The sequence below is a fragment of the Henningerozyma blattae genome, chromosome 4, assembly GCF_000315915.1.
Source record: "Henningerozyma blattae CBS 6284 chromosome 4, complete genome".
Taxonomy (NCBI): Eukaryota; Fungi; Ascomycota; class Saccharomycetes; order Saccharomycetales; family Saccharomycetaceae; genus Henningerozyma; species Henningerozyma blattae.
This window is the reverse complement of record NC_020188.1, coordinates 1,329,119-1,352,483: the sequence shown is the minus strand read 5'-3', so window position 1 is coordinate 1,352,483 and position 23,365 is coordinate 1,329,119. Positions and strand designations below refer to the sequence as shown.

The 23,365-nt window shown below is 30.9% G+C and overlaps 9 protein-coding genes across 9 annotated transcripts; 6 read left to right on the top strand and 3 right to left on the bottom strand.

The window, feature by feature from the left end:
* Positions 1–76: 76 nt before the first annotated feature.
* Positions 77–931, top strand: RPC37 (DNA-directed RNA polymerase III subunit C37; the record flags this gene model as incomplete). Its single annotated transcript, XM_004180512.1, has 1 exon — positions 77–931. One exon carries the CDS (start codon positions 77–79, stop codon positions 929–931), a length of 855 nt encoding a protein of 284 aa, XP_004180560.1.
* A 221-nt stretch (positions 932–1,152) lies between these two features.
* Positions 1,153–2,118, bottom strand: GCN3 (translation initiation factor eIF2B subunit alpha; the record flags this gene model as incomplete). Its single annotated transcript, XM_004180511.1, has 1 exon — positions 1,153–2,118. One exon carries the CDS (start codon positions 2,116–2,118, stop codon positions 1,153–1,155), a length of 966 nt encoding a protein of 321 aa, XP_004180559.1.
* A 1,451-nt stretch (positions 2,119–3,569) lies between these two features.
* On the top strand, positions 3,570–6,791 carry TBLA0D05460 (SAPS family protein; the record flags this gene model as incomplete). Its single annotated transcript, XM_004180510.1, has 1 exon — positions 3,570–6,791. The coding sequence occupies one exon, from the start codon at positions 3,570–3,572 to the stop codon at positions 6,789–6,791; it is 3,222 nt and encodes a 1,073-aa protein (XP_004180558.1).
* Positions 6,792–7,221: 430 nt separating this feature from the next.
* Positions 7,222–7,695, top strand: MRPL49 (mitochondrial 54S ribosomal protein bL21m; the record flags this gene model as incomplete). Its single annotated transcript, XM_004180509.1, has 1 exon — positions 7,222–7,695. One exon carries the CDS (start codon positions 7,222–7,224, stop codon positions 7,693–7,695), a length of 474 nt encoding a protein of 157 aa, XP_004180557.1.
* Positions 7,696–8,549: 854 nt separating this feature from the next.
* On the top strand, positions 8,550–12,068 carry SRS2 (DNA helicase SRS2; the record flags this gene model as incomplete). Its single annotated transcript, XM_004180508.1, has 1 exon — positions 8,550–12,068. One exon carries the CDS (start codon positions 8,550–8,552, stop codon positions 12,066–12,068), a length of 3,519 nt encoding a protein of 1,172 aa, XP_004180556.1.
* Positions 12,069–12,215: 147 nt separating this feature from the next.
* On the bottom strand, positions 12,216–14,639 carry DPB11 (protein kinase activating protein DPB11; the record flags this gene model as incomplete). Its single annotated transcript, XM_004180507.1, has 1 exon — positions 12,216–14,639. The coding sequence occupies one exon, from the start codon at positions 14,637–14,639 to the stop codon at positions 12,216–12,218; it is 2,424 nt and encodes an 807-aa protein (XP_004180555.1).
* Positions 14,640–15,255: 616 nt separating this feature from the next.
* SIP4 (Sip4p) lies at positions 15,256–17,529 on the top strand (the record flags this gene model as incomplete). The annotated part of the gene is made up of 1 exon (XM_004180506.1): positions 15,256–17,529. One exon carries the CDS (start codon positions 15,256–15,258, stop codon positions 17,527–17,529), a length of 2,274 nt encoding a protein of 757 aa, XP_004180554.1.
* Positions 17,530–18,214: 685 nt separating this feature from the next.
* Positions 18,215–19,189, top strand: ARG3 (ornithine carbamoyltransferase; the record flags this gene model as incomplete). Its single annotated transcript, XM_004180505.1, has 1 exon — positions 18,215–19,189. The coding sequence occupies one exon, from the start codon at positions 18,215–18,217 to the stop codon at positions 19,187–19,189; it is 975 nt and encodes a 324-aa protein (XP_004180553.1).
* A 253-nt stretch (positions 19,190–19,442) lies between these two features.
* TBLA0D05400 (arrestin C-terminal domain-containing protein) lies at positions 19,443–22,955 on the bottom strand (the record flags this gene model as incomplete). The annotated part of the gene is made up of 1 exon (XM_004180504.1): positions 19,443–22,955. The coding sequence occupies one exon, from the start codon at positions 22,953–22,955 to the stop codon at positions 19,443–19,445; it is 3,513 nt and encodes a 1,170-aa protein (XP_004180552.1).
* Positions 22,956–23,365: the final 410 nt, after the last annotated feature.

Sequence of the window (23,365 nt, the reverse complement as noted above, 5' to 3'; positions counted from 1 at the left end):
ACATATATAACTGTGTTTAACCGAGCTTTTATTAAAACAGATAACACATATATATTAGAAATATTTTATTATACAAATGAGTGAAAAGAATTCGCTATTTGTTAAAGATGACGAAGATGATGATGTTGATATGATTTCAAATGCAAATGATTCGACAACAAAAGAAGGTACTAGCAGTGTTGCTGTTGAATCAATGGATATTGATATTGATAATGATTCTTTAGATTCTAATTCAGATGAAGCTAACTTTGATATTGATGAAGAAGATCCAATAATTGAAGAAATTCCATTAAACATTGGTGGTAAAGATGAGCATTTACATATTTTGCAATACATTGGTAAGAACAAAAGACTTGGTAAAAAACCTGCAAATCATCCATTTGTTTCTGATATAAGGTATAAAGCTAAATCATCTGTATGGGAATTAGAAATTCCATTGGATGAAAGTTCTTTTTTTAATAAGAATAAAGACAATGAAATTAATGGAGGTGATGATTGGGAGGATGCAAATATCCAATATTTAAAGGGTGTTAGTGTCAAAAATAATGGGCAATATGTTGCATTTTCAAGTAATAAGCAAGTATATCTTTTACCAGTGGAAAAAATTGCACAAGTGAAGCCATATTTTAAACATATCGATGATCTTACAAAGAAAAGGAAACAAATTGAATCTAAAAACAATGCTACTCCAGCTAGTCAAAAGGCACAAGTCGTTACTATGTCTGTGAAATCCGTTAGTGATCAGGCAGCAAACAAGTTAGCTGGTTCTCTAAGAGCGCATAAAATTGAGGCTGAAGAGGATCCATTAAAATTAAGCTGGGTTGAGAATACTTTTAACAGTTTTAGAGATTCAGTAAAACAAGAAGTTTCAGAACATCAATTGAAATGTATTTCTGAGAGGGATGTATATTTAAGCAAATTATTTCATTAGATAGAATTAAAAAAATATGATTTCGATATAGGTTTATCTAATAATATTATGTAAATTACAATTAGCAAGGACGAAAAAAATAGATCGTCAATTATTAGTATATGATACATTTATGAATCTATGAATTGATATATATGGATGCATATATATATGTATATATAATGTCTAACGTGAAAGGGTTTGAATGCACTGTTGAATGAATGAGAAATATTGAAAAATGGCTAATCGTACCACATTTTAATCAATTCTTCAGAAACAGCACTTGGTGTTAAAATACCTAGATCTGTAATTAATGCAGTAATATATTCTTGAGTGGTGTAGTCTACAATTGGGCCACATAAGATGTCATTTTGTTCATTATCATCCATACCTTCATTTAGAGCACTAACATTAGCATGGCGATTATTGTTTGTTAAAGAAAAATCTAAAGAATCTTTTACACCTGGTAAATCGTCTGGGGATAATGGAAACATTCTAACGAATTTATGACTTTCACTGATGACGTAAAATGGTTTCCCAGCATTTTTGGCCAAAACACCAATTGAATATGTACCAACCAAATTAATAACCCCGCCAGATTCTGCAACACCTTCGGCACCGACAAATACTTTATTGACTCTGTGAAGTATACTACCAACTGCACTATCGACAATTAACGTAGCAGGAATTCCGTTTGAAATCAATGCCTTATACATTTGAGTACCTTGGTTTGTTGGTCTAGATTCAGTGACAATACATCTAAATCTAACGAAATTTTTTGAGGCTTCTGTTAATAAAGAGAAAACGGCTCTTGAGAACCCATGGATAAGAATAATATCATCGTCTGAAATAAAATCTACACCCATTTTGGCAATTTTTTTACGAGATTGCTTTGCTCTCGATATAAACAATTGACCATTTTCAATTAAATGTTTCTTACAGTTCTCCCAGTCACCATATAAATGGGTATTTTTTAATACGAATCTCATAAACACATCACAACCAGCTCTTAATGAAATGGAATTTGGAATGGATTTTGTCAGCTCATCGGCAGCGGATTTGATGGTGTTGATCATTTCTGCTGCTGTCGAAGGATTTTTCAACCTCAAAAGGGTTACTAGTGCTTCGATTGCCGCTATGGGCATTGTCATTTCTGAATCATCTTTTAAAAACTTCAAATAAGTTTCGGTGATATTGAAATCTGTCATACTGTTTGGTTATTTTGAAATATTGGCCGAACTTTTATAATGTAATTTGCAATTGTCCAATTGTCCTATAGTTACAACCGTACTTAAATGTATAGATTAATATAAGTATCACCACTGATTATCTTCGATTTGATTATCATTATCATCTTGAAACTTTCGAATCTATTATGTTAGTAACATTAAATTTTTCAAATAAATTAGAGCATCGAGACGCGACAATTAGAGTGTCGGAAAATAAAATAGTTAAATATAAAATATAAAATTATTAAATGTGTCATAAGATTTAAATAATCATAATATACAGAAAATTATTAGGATGAAAGTACGAGGTATATTAAAGATTTATATTTATATATATTTTAGTATAGTTTTCTAATTCAAAGTAGAGGTAATTTGTATATATGTATTGGTTGCACACCATACAATACTAGGTAGAAATACCTTACGCAAGTCTTTAGAAACAGAAAGAGTAAGATACAGTAAAATCTATATACTAACAAGTCGAATTCTTATAAAGACAATTTAAAAACAATAATAGTTGGTAGAATCTCCACCCAAATTACTTCTTGATTATACCTATGATATTAGTGTCCGGGTAATTAATGTGTCCGGGTATTCGTGTGTGAAGAAAATTTCCTTGGAGCAAATTCGCAAGTCATCAATGGCATAATGTAAATAACAAAAGCCAAGACCTACAAAATTAAAAGAAAGAATTTATATTTCTATCTTGAAATATCTACTTCATGGCCAGACTATACTAAAACTCATAGGAAACGTCTTATTAATATTTAAGCAGCAACGTCACTCTAAGCCTAGAAGAAAATAAATAGAGCTCGCTAAACCTATTTGTTTACATTTCGGAGTATTTTTTTTAAAGTTATTTGTCCTTCGTTGTGTCAACTCAAACTCCACTCTATTCTTACGCTTCCACTAGCTCTAATAACAGTAGATTTTTCAGATTTGACTAATTTCAAGTCTGCTTTATCTATTTGTTTTTTTGTCTGCTCTCTGCAATACCATAACAACAACGTAAACTAGCGTACATTCTTTCAACGCATTAGTATTTTACTCCCATTTGAATTCAAAATTGTCATAATAATAATTAAAGATATACATTTTTTGTGTCATTTCGTTTCATTTCACTTTATTTTGTTTTATTTTGTTTTATTTTGTTTTGTTTTTTTTGCATCTGGCATTAATATAGCATAATAATAATAACTTTACTACTAAACATCACGCCGCAGTAATATATTTTCCATTCATTCTTACATTCTACTTTTGTGGCTAACTCCCAGTTCGTGTACGTTGTATTATTTCATTTTGTTATTTGATTTTACTCTATTTTAATTTTTTTCGTTGGTTCCTCATAATTTGTACATTATTCAATTTTTTTCAATCTTTATTTCATCTCAATTAATAAATCATATTGCTACCTAATTAATCTAAACATAATGTCAGGTGCATTCTGGAATTTTGGTAATGATTATAACCAAGCTTCTGTTCTTTCAAAATTATTAGATATAGCATTCATACCGATTCATCATCATCACAATCATACCAACCATAACGAAGATGATAAGGATCTTTCAATTACTATTGAATCAAGTTCGAAAGATAGTAACGATACCCTAATTAATGAAGATTTAGATGCTGCAAACGACATAGATGCCACAACCGCACTAGATGAAGATCATGCCACGCATGAATCGGGACCTATCAACGATGAAGATTTTGTTCATTATAACCCAAACCTAGATATATTGGACGAGTTATTAGACAATGAAGATTTATACACAGAGCTAATGTGCTCAAATTTCAAATTATTAGGTTACTTAAAATATCCGGTAATATTAGATAAATTAATTGATTGTATTACTGAAGAATCGATCATTAATTTTAAAGAAGATATTGAAAAAAATTCCTTAAACGATGATAATGATGAAGATAACGAAGATGAAAGAATTATTGAAGATGAAGAAACACCAGAATTTAAAAAGGCAAGAATAGCAACTGAAATTTTGTCTACAGATATATGGGCTATTTCGAACACTTTAATTGAAAATCATTTTCTTTTAGATAAGTTATGGAAAATACTTTCAGATTCATCAGATATATCTATGTTATTTTCCACATATTTCATGAAAATTAATGATCGTCTACTAGATATGGATGTCAATTCAATGATAGATTATATCTTGGATCAATCGAATCTTGTAGATTTATTTATTAAGCATATTCAAAACCCAATATTAATGGATTTCTTACCTAAAATAATTACCACTGATACTCAAGATTCTTCAAATGGGGTAATTCATCTCCTTATGAATCAGAATTTAATTCCAAAATTAATAGATTGTTTGAATCCACATAATGATTCTGGTCAAGATTTTTCATCCACTGTAACAGCCGCTGCAGATTTTTTGAAGGCTATTATTACAATCAGTGGTGGTTCAGATAATGAAATGGTTTCAATAATAGGTCCAAATGAATTAACAAGACAGCTATCATCATCTGTGATTATGGAAAACTTGATTAAAAATATGTTACAAGGTGGTCCCTCGCTAAATAATGGTATTAGTATTATCATTGAATTGATTAGAAAAAATAATTCAGATTATGATTATATTAATTTAACCTCAACTACATTAAAGACACATCCTCCAAATGATAGAGATCCTATTTATTTGGGTCATATGTTAAAATTATTTATCAAATACATGCAAGATTTCCAAGATTTATTAACTAGTAAAACAATTGATAATTTAAAGACCTCCTTTGGTGAAATTGAACCATTAGGCTTTGAACGATTTAAAATTTGTGAATTGATTGCCGAGTTATTACATTGTTCCAATATGGCATTAATGAATGATCCTGATGCTGAATCAATCGTGAAAGAACGTGATTATGCGAGAAGATTGTATATTAGACAAAAATATTCCCAACAAAGCTCTATTGATAATAATTATAATCATGATCAAGATGTTGATATGCAAGTTGAAAATGACCTTGCTTTGGAAGCTGATAATAGCGAACTTACACCAGATGCAAAATTAAATGTCTCTTCTCCAACAGATCATGAGTTATCTCATCAAATGGATATACTCAAGTTAAGAAATTCTCAAGGTAGCAGTAATGATGATTTGGATGACAGTGAAACTCCAACTGATAAATCAACTAATACTTTAAATATCCAGCAAGAGAATTATGAAAATAGCATGTTAGATGAAAATGATGCACCAATATTAATCGGTGATGCGTTAAAAATATCTCTTGAAACTACAGGGATCCTATCTGAGATTATCAAAATGTTTTTCAAATTCCCATGGAATAACTTTTTGCATAATGTAGTTTTTGATATTATTCAACAGCTTTTAAATGGGCCATTAGAAACTGGTTATAATAAAAATCTTTTAATTGAAATTTTCAAAAATGACGATTTATCTGATTTAATCATATTAGGTGATGCGAAAAGCTTAGAATATCAAGTTGAAAATGGTCTTGGTTTAGGTTATCAAGGTTATTTAAATTTAATTGCTGAAGAAATTGTTAAATTCGTCAATTATGTTGAAGAAATGGATTTATCTATTAAGGAATTAAATATAATTCTAGAAATTTTAGCCAATGAAAATTGGAAAAATTTCATCGATACTAGATTAACAATTGCAAGAGAGAATTATAATACACCATTAGGTGATTTCACAGAAGATAATTTACCAGATATTGATAGAAGTCTTGGTGAAGAGGAAATTAAACTACTGGAATCAGATGTTAATCAGCATTATTTGGATGTTGATAAAGAAGATCAAGATTTAGAAGATGATATGGAGCACGATCTTATCAGTGAAAATGAACTTTATGAAGATATAGTGGAACATCCTCAACAATTGGCAATGGAAGATGATGAATACATGTCCCAAGAACAGCAAGACGAAGAAGAAAATGATGAAATGCAAGATAATGATGAAGACAGAAAATCCATAAATACAAATGATTATGATAATGAAGATAATGAACCTACCCGATATTATGAATATACCGATCCCAGTGGTCGTAAGACAACTCTACATTTAACTTTGACAGATAATGAAGATGAACTCACGCCATTAACAAAACAAGAGCATAGAAAGGATGAAGATGGTGATGAAGAGATGATTGATGAGGAAAATAATATTCCAGCTGAAGAAGATATCAAAATGTCGCCTGCTAACATAGTAACTTTAAAGGCTACTCCCACAGATCCAAAATTATCCAAGAAAAATATTGTTCAAAAAGATTTCCATGTTTCGTCAAAGGAAAGTGGAAATGATGTCACCAATATTAATGATAATGATAATGAAAATGCTAATAAAACTGAAAATGAAAATGAAAATAACGATAGTCTCAAGCGCTCTATAAAAATTGATCCATCCTTGGACGAACATTCTAGTAAGAAAAGTAATTTAGCTGAATTTAATTCTCCTACATCTCAAAGCATACTGAAGAAACCGCAAGACAATTTAGAAACTGTAGATGGAGTCGATCTAGGGACAGTTAAAAAAGGAAAATCAAAGAAAAAAATAAAAAAAAGAATAAAAATAACAATGGACAAATGTACCCCATGTGTGATTCTTCATCAACAAATAGTAGTTTCTCATGGGATGATAATGAATCAGCACATAGTGTTCATGGTGTAGTTCGATAAATGATCACTAATGTCTAGTTATATAAAAACTTCCATCTTCAGCTAATTCAAAACTTCTCTAATTATTAATAATATGAACGATAGTGACATAACACTTTTTATTTTTGTAACTTTTTATAAACCAAACTTTTTGTATTATATATGTTTTTTATTATTCAACAACGGATATTTCAATTTTTACTTCGTTTGACTAATTTTTCGAGTATCCTATGAATTATTATTTTAATATTTTCAGATTCTAAGTTTTTAATGCTCCCGAAAATTTCGCTCTATTAAAAAAAATATAATCTGTAAAATAGAATTCGATTAAATATATTATAGGTAGAAGATATAAACATTTATTAAGACTAAAAATACTGGATTATTTTCTGCTTTCTACGAATTACTGATTTAGATACTCGATACGCTACTAATATTCTACAATGTTTCACTTGTCAAGATTGGGGCTTTCTCAGCTTACCCAAAATTTTACATCTCCCCTACTTTGCTCAACTAGTAATTCATTTAGACAGATAATTCCTAAAGCAAGCTTTATAGGCTTACATACCCAATATTCAACCCTTTCAGAGCCAATTGACCATAAAGATGCATCTGCTACAAGTTCAAATATTTTAGAAAATACAATCAAAAGCACAACTGATTTAACTCCATTAAAGCTCTCCAATGAACTATATGCATCATTTCGCATTCATAATCGCCCATACTTGGTTACTCTCGGTGATAAGGTTATATTACCATTCAAACTGAAACAAGCAGATGTTGGGGACACTTTGAAACTAACAGATGTCACTAAAATTGGTTCAAGAAACTACACATTCGTTGATAATCCGATCGATCCAAAATTGTATAGTTTAAAAGCTATTGTTATAGAAAAAACGAAAGGAAATTTCATGTAAGAGAAGTTACAAAAAGAAGGAACAGAAGAGTTAGGCATGCAATCAACAAAGCAGATCAAACCATTTTGCGAATCTCTGAGTTAAAAATTAATTAGAAGAGTTTATTTGAATAAAAAAATATCCGCACACATATATGTATAGATAAACTTACTATATATTCATATACAATACATTGTAAATATTAATCATTTAAACCATAACTATTTTTGGTAGTATTTTCTATTCAAGAACTTTCCTAAAAATGAAACATAAGGTAGAAATCCCTAATAGAATAATGATATATATGCTATTTAATATTTAGTGTCAATTATCCAACTATTTATATCAGGATTATTTTAAATTAATGTATTGTAGCTTGGGGATTTTTTGCAAACAATAAATAAAAGCTAGTAAAGTTGTATAAAAAGAAATTTTGAGATACTAAAAATAAAATTCAATTAAAAATAATTTTTGTTATTCTATCATCACAAAAAATAGTAAAAAATAAATAAAAATAAGTTTTTTAGATTTAATTCAAATACAATATCTCTGTTTGTTTTTTTGATTTATTACTATAAGCCCTTTTATTATATTTTCTGTTTTTCGTGAAATTCGAGATTTGGCAAAATGTAAATAAAGCGCGTCTTTAAAATGATTCGATGATGGGATGTCTAAAAGAAGAATAATACACGTATTTTTGATGCTTGTTACATTAAAAAGTATGCTTCAATCCAATAACAACTTACATAAAGCATACCTATAGTCTATATATTATATCTCCCATTGTAAAATTGTAATATAGAAGGACACTATTGTATTGATAGGATATTTCTGGCTCGAATAATTTGCTTTTAAAATTCGTTCGAATATTCAAAATGTCAAATGATGATCAGACTAATATAAATTCAACTAATAACCTGGTGTTAAATGACATACTTTCCACATTAAATAAACAGCAATTGATGGCTGTGACATATGACCCAGGGAAGGCATTACAAATTATTGCTGGACCAGGTACTGGTAAAACTAAAGTGTTAACTTCAAGAGTTGCATATCTTTTATTGCATCACAAAATATTGCCACAAGATATAATTGTAACAACCTTTACTAATAAAGCAGCAACAGAAATGATAGAGAGATTAACAAAAATGCTGGAAAATACTCATGTACGAGTTTCTGATCTATTAATAGGTACATTTCATGGTGTTTGTATGAAACTTCTGACAAGATTTGGACATATATTAAATCTTAGGAAAGATTGGAGAATCGTTGATGAAAAAGAGGTAGATGCGATTCTAAATAATATGGTTGATAAGATGCCAGATCAGATTAGGGATTACGCAACTTCCATGAGTAAGAAGGTTAATCTATGTCTCCCGAAGCGTAGTAATAATGAATGGGCTGTCCATCCAAAAATGGTTAAAAAGCAAATTTCAAGATTAAAAGCATTTGCAATTTTACAAGAAGAATATCAGGCAGACAATGATCATGATGTTGCATTATCTTATTTTTACGAAAAATATCAAACAGAATTAAATAAAATCAACTCCTTTGATTTCGATGATTTGCTGATGTATGCCTTTCGCCTTCTGACAAAGGAAAGATGTTTACCAAATATACGACATGTCCTAGTAGATGAATTTCAAGATACAAATGGTATTCAAACTGATTTGATGTTTTTATTTGCAAGAGGTAACCATCATTTATCTCACGGTATAACGGTGGTGGGTGATCCCGACCAAAGTATTTATGCATTTAGACATGCATTATCACATAATTTTGAAGAAATGATAAGAAAGTCTCCTCTTCATATATCTCAAGTTATTCTAATAGAAAATTATCGTTCATCACAAAAGATTCTGGACACTAGTGAGACGTTAATTAGCCAACAATCTTCTGGTAGAAAGGCTAGATTACCATTGCATGCACAATTTGATTGTAATTTTCCTCCAGTGTATCTTACTTTTCCAACTAATTTCTTAGAAGCTCCATCATTAACACGAGAAATATTATATTTAAAATCATTACCAAATTTGTTCTCATATAATGATATTGCAATTCTAGTTAGACAAAGGAGGCAAATTAGAAGGATTGAGAATTCTTTGATTGAAAATAGAATACCGTACAAAATTATCAGAGGACATGCATTTTGGGAATTAAAAGAAGTTTCGACAATGTTAAATTTGTTAAAATGCGTGAATTCAAATGAAGAAAAAAATGCCATTCTATCATGCCTTACATACCCATCAAAGGGTTTAGGACCTGTCTCTATTGAAAAAATTTCCAAAATATTTGATGAGCATGATGGACCTTCTTTTGAAATATTGAAATCTATTAATAATCGCATCATTCCAGTTGATATCCCTACCAAGGGTAAACAGGCTATATCGGAATTTATTGGAATGATTGAATCATGTATTAATTTATATGAAAACCCCTTGGAGAATGCATTGTCGGAAATATTTGAAAGATTATATGATACCTCTGGATTAAAACAAGAATATTTATATTTTGATGGGAAGAAAAAATCAAATGTGGACTTATCCGGTGAACCAGATTATACAAATCCAAGACACAAGAATGTTGAACTTTTAAAATCTCATTTCTTAGGACTTGATAAAACAAATATTCCAATAATACAGACTACATCACAAGAAACTCCTAAGAATATAGTTTCAAATTATATACGGAATTTTTTCGTTTCATTAAGTTTATATTCTACAGAAGCTGAAGGAGAAGAGGAAAAATTAAATGATGATAATAAAAATCATGGATATGTGACGATTTCTACTATACACGGAGCAAAAGGTCTGGAATGGCCTGTAGTGTTAATTCCTGGATGTAACGAAGGAATTATCCCATCATTGTTTCGGGATGAAGGTAGAGATTCTGAAGATACTCAGAATGACGACGAAGATGGTAATACTTCAGATTCTACTACTAATGATCCGAATAGTGGGAAACAAAAGCAACAAAGCGGGAATAGTTCATTAGATGAAGAAAGAAGAATGTTTTTTGTTGCACAGACCCGAGCCAAGTATTTATTATATATTACATCAGTTACATCAAATGATGAACAATATCCAAGTGAACCTAGTCGATTTTTGTCAAAAGAATTATTATCGAAAACCTCAGATAGACAATATGTATTTGATGATCTGAATACTATCAAATCACTTTATAAAGCAATGGGTAAAAAGTTTTTGGAAAATATTCAAACATTTTCATATAAACAATTGATCGAAGATTATAATAAATGTGTTGACGATAGAAGAGAAAGATTTATTTGGAATGGGAAAAGCCTAGTAAATACTTTTAATGTAGATCTAACCAAAAACAAAACAATAACTGGCACAAGTGAGTTCACAACTGCAGCAGCTCAATTAAAGACAAATCCAAATTCTATTTCAACTTCTAAATTATTTGGTAAAAATCCCCAACCAAAGCCTCGTGGTAGACAAAACAATCCAATTCCAAGTTCTAAGTATCAATTGAGCCCCACAAAATCCTCTTCATATACTCAAAAAACTAGTAATGAATCTAGATCGATAGCGAGAAATCTGAGTCCAACCAAAACATATGCTCCCAGTTATACCGGTCGTATTAATGGTGGGCCAGTATCACCTCAAAGAAATCTAAGCCCCGTAAAGACATTTGCACCAAAATACAAATCAACACCTAATTCAAGATCACCTTCTCCCAAAAAAACGTATGCACCATCATATGCTCCAAACAATACTACTAATAATGCTAACAAAGATGACACCTCCAATACGAGTAATAATATTCTTACAAATCGCCAATTATTTGCACCAACACCAACAACATTAAACAGAGGCATTCCAACCTTATCACGTAATAACTCATCTCTAACTAATTATAACAACAATAACAACAACAACAACAACAATTATAATAATGATAATAAAACTAAGAATAAAAATAAACTCAATACAATTCCTTCAAATAAGTCTAACAGTAATCCAATTAAAATTGAAAAAGATATTGAGATAGAATCCCAATATATCAAACAACGAACATCGTCAAGACGAAATACGAAAGTAGTTGCAAAACCAATTAATTTGCAAGATTATGAAGAGAAAAATGAAATTAATAGATTAAAACAAGAAGACGATGAAGAAGATGTTACAGCTGCAGAAATATTGCATGATCCTAATGATTTCCATGTTGATAATCGACCAATTATTGCATCAGCTAAATTACTTGCTGATGCAGTTCAACAGAAAAAGAGCAAGAAAGATGATATATTTCCAGGCAAGAAACCTATTGTGAAGAAAGAAATTGGATCTAGTCAATTTGATATATTTTCTCAATTATCTAGAGCAAGGAAAAAAGCCAAAACTAATGATGGAGAGATAATTATTATTGATTAAATGTAGTAATAAATAATTTAATAACAATGCAGCGGTAAAATTTAAATAATTTGAACTTGAATAAGTGTATATTCATGTAATGCAGATATATGTATAAATAAAATTTTATAAAGGTGATAAATATGGAATAAGATAAAATGGTATCGCTTATTTTTTAAAATCTTTACGTAATTCTTTAATTTGATGTCTTGTTAATCTTTTCAATTTTGAAGTTTCATCATTTACTCTTTTGGTTGGAGAAATACCATAAGTGATTTGAGTATGTGGTAAATGATCATCATTATTTAAATTATTTGAAATTTTAAAAGAATTTGTAAAATTATCATCACCATTATTTGAAAGTGGAAGTGAAGTTGTCATTGAATCGTTTTCCATCATTCTACCCCAGCTTGAAGATCTTGATATGATAGTTTGATCTTTAGATAAAGTAATTTTTGTACGTTTTATATTTGTATTGGTGTAAGATAAATCTGGAGTAGTGGAAATATTTTGACGTAATTGATCGGCCGAATAAGATGGGAGTCTCTTTCGTTCGGCCGAATAGATGATATTCGGAGTTTCTATAATATTGGAAGATGAATTGTGAATTATCTTAAGGGATTGTTTAGTAGTCGTAGCAGTAGTAGGAGATTGAATAAATTTTTCAATTAATTCACGTCCAGTTTGTTTTATTGTTGGTAGAGTTGAAATAGGGTGCAACTCTTTCCAAGATTGTGATTTGTATGATTGTTGTTGTGAAGAAGAAGTAGAAGTTGATGTTAAAGCAGATAAAGATATATCATTTAATTGAAGTTTCACTTTATAATCATCTACGTTACCACTTGAACAATAAATGCACCAATCTGGATTTATAATACAAGAGTAGAGAAGATTTGATGGCTCCTTCAATTCAAAAGTCTTTTCTAATAAATTAATGATAAAAGCCGGGGAAATCACAGGGATCTTGTGAATATCTCTTACGAATTCTATCTTTTTCTTTAATGATTCAGTAGAAATGGAATTTCTTGAATTTGAAAGGTTATCATCTATGAATAAAGATTTATATTTATTTTGCCAAGGTTTTAAATTTCTATTATTTTTGATTGATTTGAATACTGATAAATTTGCAATTAATAAATCTGTATTTTTATTTAAAACTGTTTGGAAATTAATATTTGTGGGATGAGAAGTTAATAGATTCAATAGCTTTGTTAAATGTAATAATTCTACACCTTGGAACCCGGTGATGGCAATAGTTAATGAAGAACCATTATGCATAATATTAGGGTTAGATAGGAGATGGAATTCCAAAGTATGGAATAAAGGTTTTGACCAACAATCTATGGGGAAAATGAAATTTTTATAATGTAAACATCGTTCAATAAAGAATTCTGTAATGAAATTTGTATGTGACATTGAAGGCAGGTTGATTTGATTAAAGGGTAAATTAAATGGAATGATAATAAAATTGAATTTTTCATCTTTATCGAATGCATTATGGGATGTTATTATATTACCATTATTATTTAAAATAATTTTCGATAATATCTTAGATTGTTTTGAATTAAAAGAATTATGAATGAAAAAATGACAATTTTCAAATAAATTATTCTCTCTGCGAGGATGAGTGAGAAGAGAAGGATCTGAATTGAAAGTGGGATTGGAAGAAGGTGATGTTGCTAATGTAGTCTGTTGAGGTAAATGTGGAGAAGTTATTGGTGATGAAACTTCTCTTGCCAAGGCATTTTGATATAAACGTTTAACATTTTTATCTTTTTTCAAAGTAATTGGACGAGTTGATTGTAAAGAGGAAGAGATTGTATATGATGATGAGTGTGTTGATGAGGACCAATCACAAATATTTGCAGCTATAGATTTGAAATCGGATTGCAATACAGTAGGGTTATCCAATAGATATGACGGATCGAAAGGAATAGGAGCTCCTCTTTTATTGCAATCCAAGATCCACTTGTAATGCACCAGGGGGATAGATTGTAAACGAGCTGCTTTTATTCTTTCACCATGAAGTGAATCTGCTATAAAGATGATTTTGGAATATGGGGTTTTCAAAAGTTGATTACAATCTCGAGGGAAATACGATGTGTTTACCTTTTCTGCTCCCAATTCAATACATAACTCTTTAAAGGATGGCTGAATAATTGGGAGATGAGCGGCAGCTTCTGTGGAGAGTCTCCCTATGAAGATGATATAATTTTGTAATGGTTTTATAGAATACCGAGATCTCAAAACAGCCAACATTCTTTGTTTAGTATTTTTCAAACTAGCAAAATTCGAATGATCAGACATGGAAATGTCATCACCTCTCAACCACAGTTGATGGATGGTGACGAGAGATTGATAATCCAGAAAGATGATATCGAATCTATGTTTTATCGAGTAATTGAATTTCTGACTTTTTGTTACATCATTATCTGTATTGGATAAATCCACAATGAGAATGTTGATATTTGGTCTTAAATCTTTGGAAAGTGTACCTCCTAGGGAAAGTATAATTTTATTAATATTTGTTGATATTTGTGAGGAGGTAATACCTGTGGTTGTTATATGGATATCATGGAATGGTTTTTCCATTTCTAGAATGCGATATGGGCTTGGGTTTTCATAGGGAAGCCGAAAATGTAGATTATGATGATAAAACTGGTTTATATATTTATATATTTGTATGTATGTATATGTATATGTATATGCATATGTATGCATATTAATGTATGTATAGAAATCGATAGACATCTTTTGTAAACGCGAATTGAAAGAAAAAAGAAAAAAAAAAATAAAAAAAAAATAATAAAAAAAACACAAACACACGGCGCTACCATACCGAGGAACATCAACACCCGTGCACCAGAATGCGCCCGCACGTGACACCGCTCCATCCGTGCACCGCCTTATCCCACCCGTGCACCTAGCACGTGATAATCAACAAGAAATATCACCCCACACGGAAAATTCCCTCGGCAACTCTCGGTCCGGCACGGCCCGGCACGGCCCGGCACGGCCCGAAACGGCCCGCCTCTTCCGACAGGCACCACCTGCACGTTACCCGCATAGCCTCCCCCGCATTTATTTTTTCCCCGCAAAATCCTTCGGTCACGCCGCACGCCCACCGGCTCGGAGTTGCCTTCGTCCGTCGTATATAAGGCCTAGGCCCTCACGCCCCGCAGCCCCGTAGCACCACGCCACCAAACAAATGCAAGCACAGAAGAAACGCAAGTACGGCCGCCCGGAACATCACGTGCCGTACCACGTGTTGCAAGCACACCCACACACCCGCACACGTGACGAGACTATCCCACGTGACCTCTCTGTGCCACGTGATATGCGCAGCGACACTAATTCCGCAGGTAGCGACACTAATATCGGCGTCAGCGTCACAAATAGTGTTGGTGACAGCGACGTCGCTAATTTGAGCGCCACAAATAATTCGGGAAATACAAACACCACAAATCCTTTAGCCACAATACCAACCGGTCGTCGTCATTCACAAGCTTGTGATAGATGCCGTCTCAAGAAGATCAAATGTGATGGTCTAATTCCTCATTGTACCAATTGTCGGAAGATCAATTTCAATTGTCAAACTACTCATAAACTATCTCGTCGTGGGTTACCTAAAGGTTATACTGAGATGTTGGAACAAAAACTAACATCTCTTCAAAATTCTTTGGCCAACCAAAAACCTTTACCACCAAGACAATTACAGCCTGGGTTCCAAGAATTGCTTCAAAATCCATTACCGCCACAAACAGATGAACATTGGACCAATGAATTGAATTTACAACTGTTGTCCAACCATTTGACTTTAAACAAATTCTATTCGTATTATCCTCAATTTTTGCTTTCCAACATTTTCAAAAATAATTACAAGACTTTAAATGCTCATGTCGATTCTGCGATTGATCGATTTTTCACATTGCATAACTCTTTGGTGGAAATCTTGCCGCTTTCCCTTAAACCCATGCTTAAAACCGATTCATATATTGCCAATTCGTCTTTACTTTTGTTAATCAAACTATATGTGATTCAATTCAATTGGTCTTGTCTTGATGAGTATAAGTTGTTTAAGTTATCTCAAATCATCATTGCCATTTCTCCACCGTCTGATTTGATTCAAAATGCTTATGCGATTGCTATTTGGTATTTCATGTCAATAAACAATAAACAGTTCACTACTACTCTTTTCAATAACTTAACGAAACGTTCACCTTCGTTATTATTTTTGGAATCGCTGTTCATCACGTTTTCCAATCATCAATTGCCAAGAAACGTTGAAGAGGACCCCACGATTGTAAATATCATCACGACTCAATCAACTACTCTGCCTTCATCACAATCAGATTCAGATACCCCTATCTTGTCCACTTTTAAAAAACTCATTCATCTCTTATCAATGTCCACCATTCAGAACACTTCTGCAGAAAAAGCCATTCTCAGCTCCACAATCTTGAACGATTTCTACACTTTTATAACTGTCTCTCCTTCACCACCGTCTTACCCTCCTTATATATCAGTCTTACATCTATTTCCATTACCCATCATCAAGATCCATTCCATTTGTCTCATTAACATTTCCAATTATATTATCGATAATAATAATTTGGATAATTTCACGTTACATTCGATAAAGGATAATCTTTTCAACTGGTTGAAATTCATTTATATCCCAATTTTTAATTCCGTAGATTTACAAGCAAATATTCCCTTATTAATTGAAAAATTATCAAATTTCTTCAATTTACAACAGAATACAACAAACACTTCAACAACTGCAACCACACCTGGTGTTTCAGATTATTTTGAAAATATTACAAATTTCAACAAGATTAATATAAAAGTATTGAGTGGTATAAACTTGTTAAAGAAAAATTCCAACGTCAATATAAACACAGATCTGGATCAATTCAATATTTACTCAAACACTTGTGATCATATGGAAAATAATCCTGTCAATCGTATTGATTCTTCACTTTTCCAATTCTTTTTAAACGCTCAATCTTCTAATGATTTGACTTCCGCACTTTTACAACAACAAAATGATAGTACAAATAATATCATTCAACAAAATGCATCTCCAACAACTGCTCAACAGACTTCAAATATGGATTCCATATTCAAGGAATTAGGCGTCACGAATGTAGATACCGATGATGGGTATGCTGAAGATGATGACGATGATGACGATGATGACGAAAGTGAAACTTATCCAGAAGATGGTATGGAACCGATCCCAGGTTTAAAAAATAATAATAAAAATACTCCTCTAGAGATTTCATTCAATCATAGAAAGCAAAGTTTATTTCAAAATAAAAAAAATCAACAACAACTTCAACAACTTCAACAACTTCAACAACAACAGCAACAACTCCCACAATCACCCAATATGAAACATTATATCAATAATATTTTGAATCAACAACATATCCCATTATCAAATAGAGATTATCCAAAGGGTAAGGATGAATCGTAATGCAAGATCATTCAAGAATTTGTGTCCTTGCATTATAAGTGACACTTGACGACACAAATCATTCGCGCCATTAAATCTGTGACCTAGGATATGCCACGATTTATTTTTCCAAATCATCATCACTCAATTTTTTATGACTCATTTTTGCCCTTCCCTTTTTGGATTTCTCTATGCGTTACCTTTTGGTTTCCTTTTCCATTTTGTAATTGTCTCTCCCTCCGAAAAGGGAAACTGGTGACTGAATAATGACTGAAAAATTTATGACGCATCTAGAATAGAATCATTAAATTTTAATAGACCTTGATTATTCAATATTAAGATTAAAAGGTATTATTATTAACGTTTCTAGATTCGTCATGATTTAATTAATGACTACAACTGTGTTTTTTTTAGTTTTAAAACTTTTAATTTCCACTTACAAAATTAATACTCACAAATTACCATTTACAAACTCCTACCATTAAAAATAATATTCCATATCAAAACATTTTGAAAAAGAAACACTTTCATATCACACTTTCTATAACGATTTCCATGTTAATTAAAATTTGTTAATTTTAAATAAATTTATATATAAATATACAAGCTTTGTAATATATCAAACTTTCATCATTATTTAGAGATACAAAAAAAATATCAAACACTCCTATAATCAAACACTCAAACTCACAATTATCACAATATAATGACCACAACAACTAGACATTTAACTTCTATTAAAGATTTAACCGATAAAGAATTTCAAACTCTAGTTGAAAGAGCTCAATATTTTAAAAAAATATTTAAAAATAAAAATTCAAATGAATTTCAAAAATATCATAATCAACTATTAGGCCAAACTGTAGCATTAATCTTTAGTAAACGTTCTACAAGAACAAGAATTTCCACAGAAGGTGCAGCCACATTTTTTGGTGCTCAACCAATGTTTTTAGGTAAAGATGATATTCAATTAGGCGTAAATGAATCCTTTTATGATACAACAAAAGTAGTATCTTCTATGGTTTCATGTATCTTCGCACGTGTAAATACAAACGATGAAATCAACCAATTATGTAAACATTCTTCAGTTCCAATTATTAATTCCTTATGTGACAAATATCATCCTTTACAAGCCATTTGTGATTTATTGACTATAAAGGAAAAATTCTCAAACTTAAATGATTTAAAATTAACTTGGGTTGGTGATTCTAATAATGTTATTAATGATTTAGCCATTGCATGCTTAAAATTTGGTATTAATGTTTCCATTGCCACTCCTCAAGGTATTGAAATGGATCCATCAATTATTGATGAAGGTGAAAAAATTATTCAATCTAGTGGGAATAAGAACTTGAAATTAGAAATTACACATGACTCAATGAGCGCTGCAAAAGATTCAAATATTTTAGTTACTGATACTTTTGTTTCAATGGGTGAAGAAAGTGAAAAAGAAGCTAAATTAAAACAATTTAAGAATTTTCAAATTAATCAAGATATTGCAAGTAACGCAAACAAGGATTATATCTTTATGCATTGTTTACCAAGACATCATGAAGAAGTTACAGATGATATATTTTATGGAGATCATTCAATTGTTTTTGATGAAGCAGAAAATAGACTATATGCTGCAATGGCTGTCATCGATATTTTCGTTATCAAAAAGGGTAATTTTGATATATAAGATACTTGTATAGATATACATAAATATGAATATACATACATATATTAATTGATAGATCTTACAATATGCTTTACAATAGAATTAAAAAAAAAATGTTAAAAAAAAAAATAAAAATAACATGAATGTCTAATAAAAAAAAGTACATGAGTTGTTGTGTGGGTTTGTTTTTTTTTTTTGGAGAATTTTTTTACTATATTTTAAGTTTGTTTTTTTGGTTTTGTAATATTTTTTTTGTCTCTGAAGACCTTTATATTCATAGTAAAGGTGGTATAGATTCATTTATATTTGTTTGTTTAACAACGTGTTTCTTTTCATGGGAATTTCTTGCGGAATTCAATGAAGTTTCTTGATTACTATTACTATCGCCCCTAGAAGATAGTAATAATGAAGCATCATCGTAACCTGATAAATCGGAAATGTTATCCGAAATATTTTTTTGAACAGTTCCTGGTGAATTGTGTAAAACATCTTTAAAATCATTTAGAGTTGTACTTGCATTTGCAATTTCCAAAGAATAACGACGAATTGTGGATTGCAATTGTTGAGAAATGTTTAAATTATGGTCATCATCTTCTGGAATCTTATTCAAATCTGATTTGTTTGAATTTTGATTAATATTATAGTTAACAAATGGATTTGAACTTAAATGTTTTGTAGCTGGACGGTTTGAGTTTTGGCTTGAATTTGGAAATTCATTTGTTTGATGTAATGGATGCCAATCAATATTCGAACTTTTATCATAAAAGGTAGTTATATCTACAGAAGATTCTTGTTTTTTATGCGTGGGTCTATTAGCTTGAATAGGGCATCGATTTTCTTCATCATCATTGTTTGTAATATTTTCTAAAGGATCAATACTATCTAATGGAGTGAAGACTTTATTAAAAGTTGGATGATTATTATTTGATTTTTTAGGATCAATACTATCTTGATTTAATTGTTCAGTTGACGAAGTAAATTTCGGATCTAGGGTGAAACCACTATTCATAGAAGTTTCTGGATCTACCGAATCTTCTACTAGATCGTTTGACTCATTATTTTCCAGTTCATGTTCACTCAAAATTTCATTCAAATCAGCAAATGAAAAATTATCGTATTTAATTGTCGCAGGTAAAGAATCTTGAATAGATCTTCTTCTATTTTTATTAAAATCTATAGGTAAATTATTACAACCATTGCTATTATTACTATTTTGATTCATAATGGGGGATGCAGTGGAGCTTAAGGGAGGAAAATTTGGTGTGCTTGATTTAAAAAGAGAAGTCTGTAAATTGGAAGGATCAAAATTTGCATCGTTTATCTTCAAAAATGGATTATTTGATGGTGAAATTACTGGCGATGTGATTGGAGATACAGCAGTTGTAGTTGTTACGGTTGGTAAATTGTTTGAATGATTTCGTGATAAAGAAATTGTACTTGTTGAATGGTTAACAGTGGACTTGTTATTTGAATGATTAATATTTTTCAACGAATCAATATAAGATGGAGGATTTTTTGGTAAAGGAGTGCTGTTATTAGTGGTAGATGTGGTATTAATATTATTTGATAGAGAAGGAGATAAATCTGAACTGCTTAAAGATATGGTATCATCTTTTGAAAAATCAAATTCTGGAGGTGGTAATGTGTCATCACTTTGAGTTGGTGATAGTAATAATATAGGAGATAAATTTGGTGATAAAGGGATAGCTTGTGGTGAAGTTAGATTTCTTGATAGGATATCTGGCTGATAAATATTTGATTTTAATCTTGGTGAAGATATAAGAATACTTTCTCTTCTACCATTTTGGAGCTTGATATTGTTATTACTATTAACACTATTGCTACTATTATTATTATTATTATTATGATAATGGTGGTGATGATGGTGGTGCGAGGATTTGTCGGATGGTGGAGTAGTATCTAGTTGATCAGTATTAGTTGTAATTATTTCATTTGATAAGACATCCTTCGGGAAAAAAATATTTGACTCATGAGTAATTAAAGGATATGCTGGCGGAGTGGAGTTATAATTATTGGATGGAGTTTGATCTGTAATTGTTGTGTGATGATTAGAATGAGAATGAGAATGAGAATTATAAGAAGGTAATAAGGTATTTGCATGACAGCATAGTTTATGTAATACATGAATTGGAGAATCGATACTAATTTCATAATGTTTTGTTTTCCCATCAATGACCCTTGATAGTCTTAGAGAGATTTTAATCCAATGATTTGATTTAATCTTATCGTATGAGGTATCTGGATGTAAAGATTGATGTGAATTGAAATGATTTGGTACAAAGACTTCGAATTCGAAATCTTTATTGATCAAATCACCCGAAGAATGATCCAATAATAAATTGCCTCTATTTTTAGCTTTATTAAAATTTGTAGTAGATGGTAAATTTTTTAATTTAGGACCATTTAGTTCAGCTAATAAATATTTTTTCGTTGGTTCTACACGATGAACTTTTTTACCTTTACAATAATAATCTAAATTTTCAGTCAAATAAATTCTTATTCTATGTAGAGAAACTTTATCCACAGGTTGGAAATGGAAATTGATTGGTAGGAAGGCATCAAGGATTATATCTTTAGACGCAATGACTATATCATAATGTAAATGAGATTCCCAATCCCTTGAGATGGCGATAGGTTCAGATTCTTCAACAGAAGTATCGGAATTAGTTCTAACAATAGTTACTGGTACTTTTGCGTTTAAATTTGTTTTGAATGCACCAGTTCTTTCGACCATTAAATTTAAATTATATTCGACATAACCGAAATCAGCTCTAATAGATTCAGGGTATGAAACAGGTAAAGGTTGTTCGAAAGTATAAATATAATCACCGGGATAAAAAACATTAATATCTACATTTGAATTTGAATTCACATTTGCATTATTGCAATTATTATTTGTATTGTTATTAACTATGGGATGATCTGTGGCTGCTGTATTTAAAGAAGATGCGGAAGAACTATTGGAATTTGCCGGAGAAAATGTATGAGATAAGAAATCTGAAATCAAAGAATGTTGTTGAGGTAGAATATTATTAATCTTTGGAGAATTATGAATGTTATTTGATAGGGTATTGTTATTGCTACAATTGTTTGTATTATGTGAAGAGGATTGAATGGGTATGAATAAAGACGACGCACAATTAGGTAAAGTGTTTGAATTCAAATTAAAGAAAGGCCAGGTATGATTGACGATTGTAGAGATTTCTACAAACTCTGTCTTTTTGGGCGGTATGCCTTCTGGCCAATCAGTTCTTGATTCACCTTTAAAATTCAAAGAAATACTTTTAAGTTTAGTAGTTTTATTAAACCGTAATATTAACGCTCCTCTTAATATAGCGGGTGCAGAATTTTCATTTCTATTCTGTTTAGAATTCTTAGAATTACAAAACCCTTGTAAGAATAAAACAGGCTCGGCCAGCCTTAGATAAGCAGACATGGTAGCAGTATGTAAAACAGGGTTCAAATCTATAGGTATATCGGTAATCTGTTTTTCGAACGGAAACACCGGAGATTTTAAGGAGTCTATAGCAAAGGCATTATTAGCCAAGTTCCTATTATGAACCTTTGGTGAGCTTTTATTCGAGTTAGAGCTTAGACGTGGCGTAGAGGATGGAGTGGATGATGAGGATGACGGTGTAATATTGATGGATGGGGTGGTTGTATTAGTGTTTGAAGTGATAGTACTTGCCGCAGAACGAGACTTTCTTCTCTGGGACTGTGCAGCATGCCTTTGAGCATGTATATGTGATAATGTAGGGGCACTCATGGTGAGTGGCTTATGAAAATATGTATACTAACTTAATTTGGTTTTTTTTTGGGGTTTTTTTTTTATTTCAAATAAAATATATTATATTAATAGTATCTTAATGGTAAAAATTTTTTCCTTTCTATCGGAAGTTCCGTGTGGTACAGTACCTGATGGTTTAATAATGTCTAGAACTTGTAATGAAGTATGTATAATATAGTATAAGAATATTATAATATATTATATTATAGGAATAATATTAGTATTAGTATATAATTGCAGATTCGGAACTCGGCTCGATGTTTTTGGCATGCGCTAAATATATGGTATTTATATATGAGTATTTCACATAAGCCGACCGCAAGGAATGCCGGCACGTGCTGAAAAAAAGTGGTGACGTATAGTCTTGGAAAAATTGTATATAATAATGT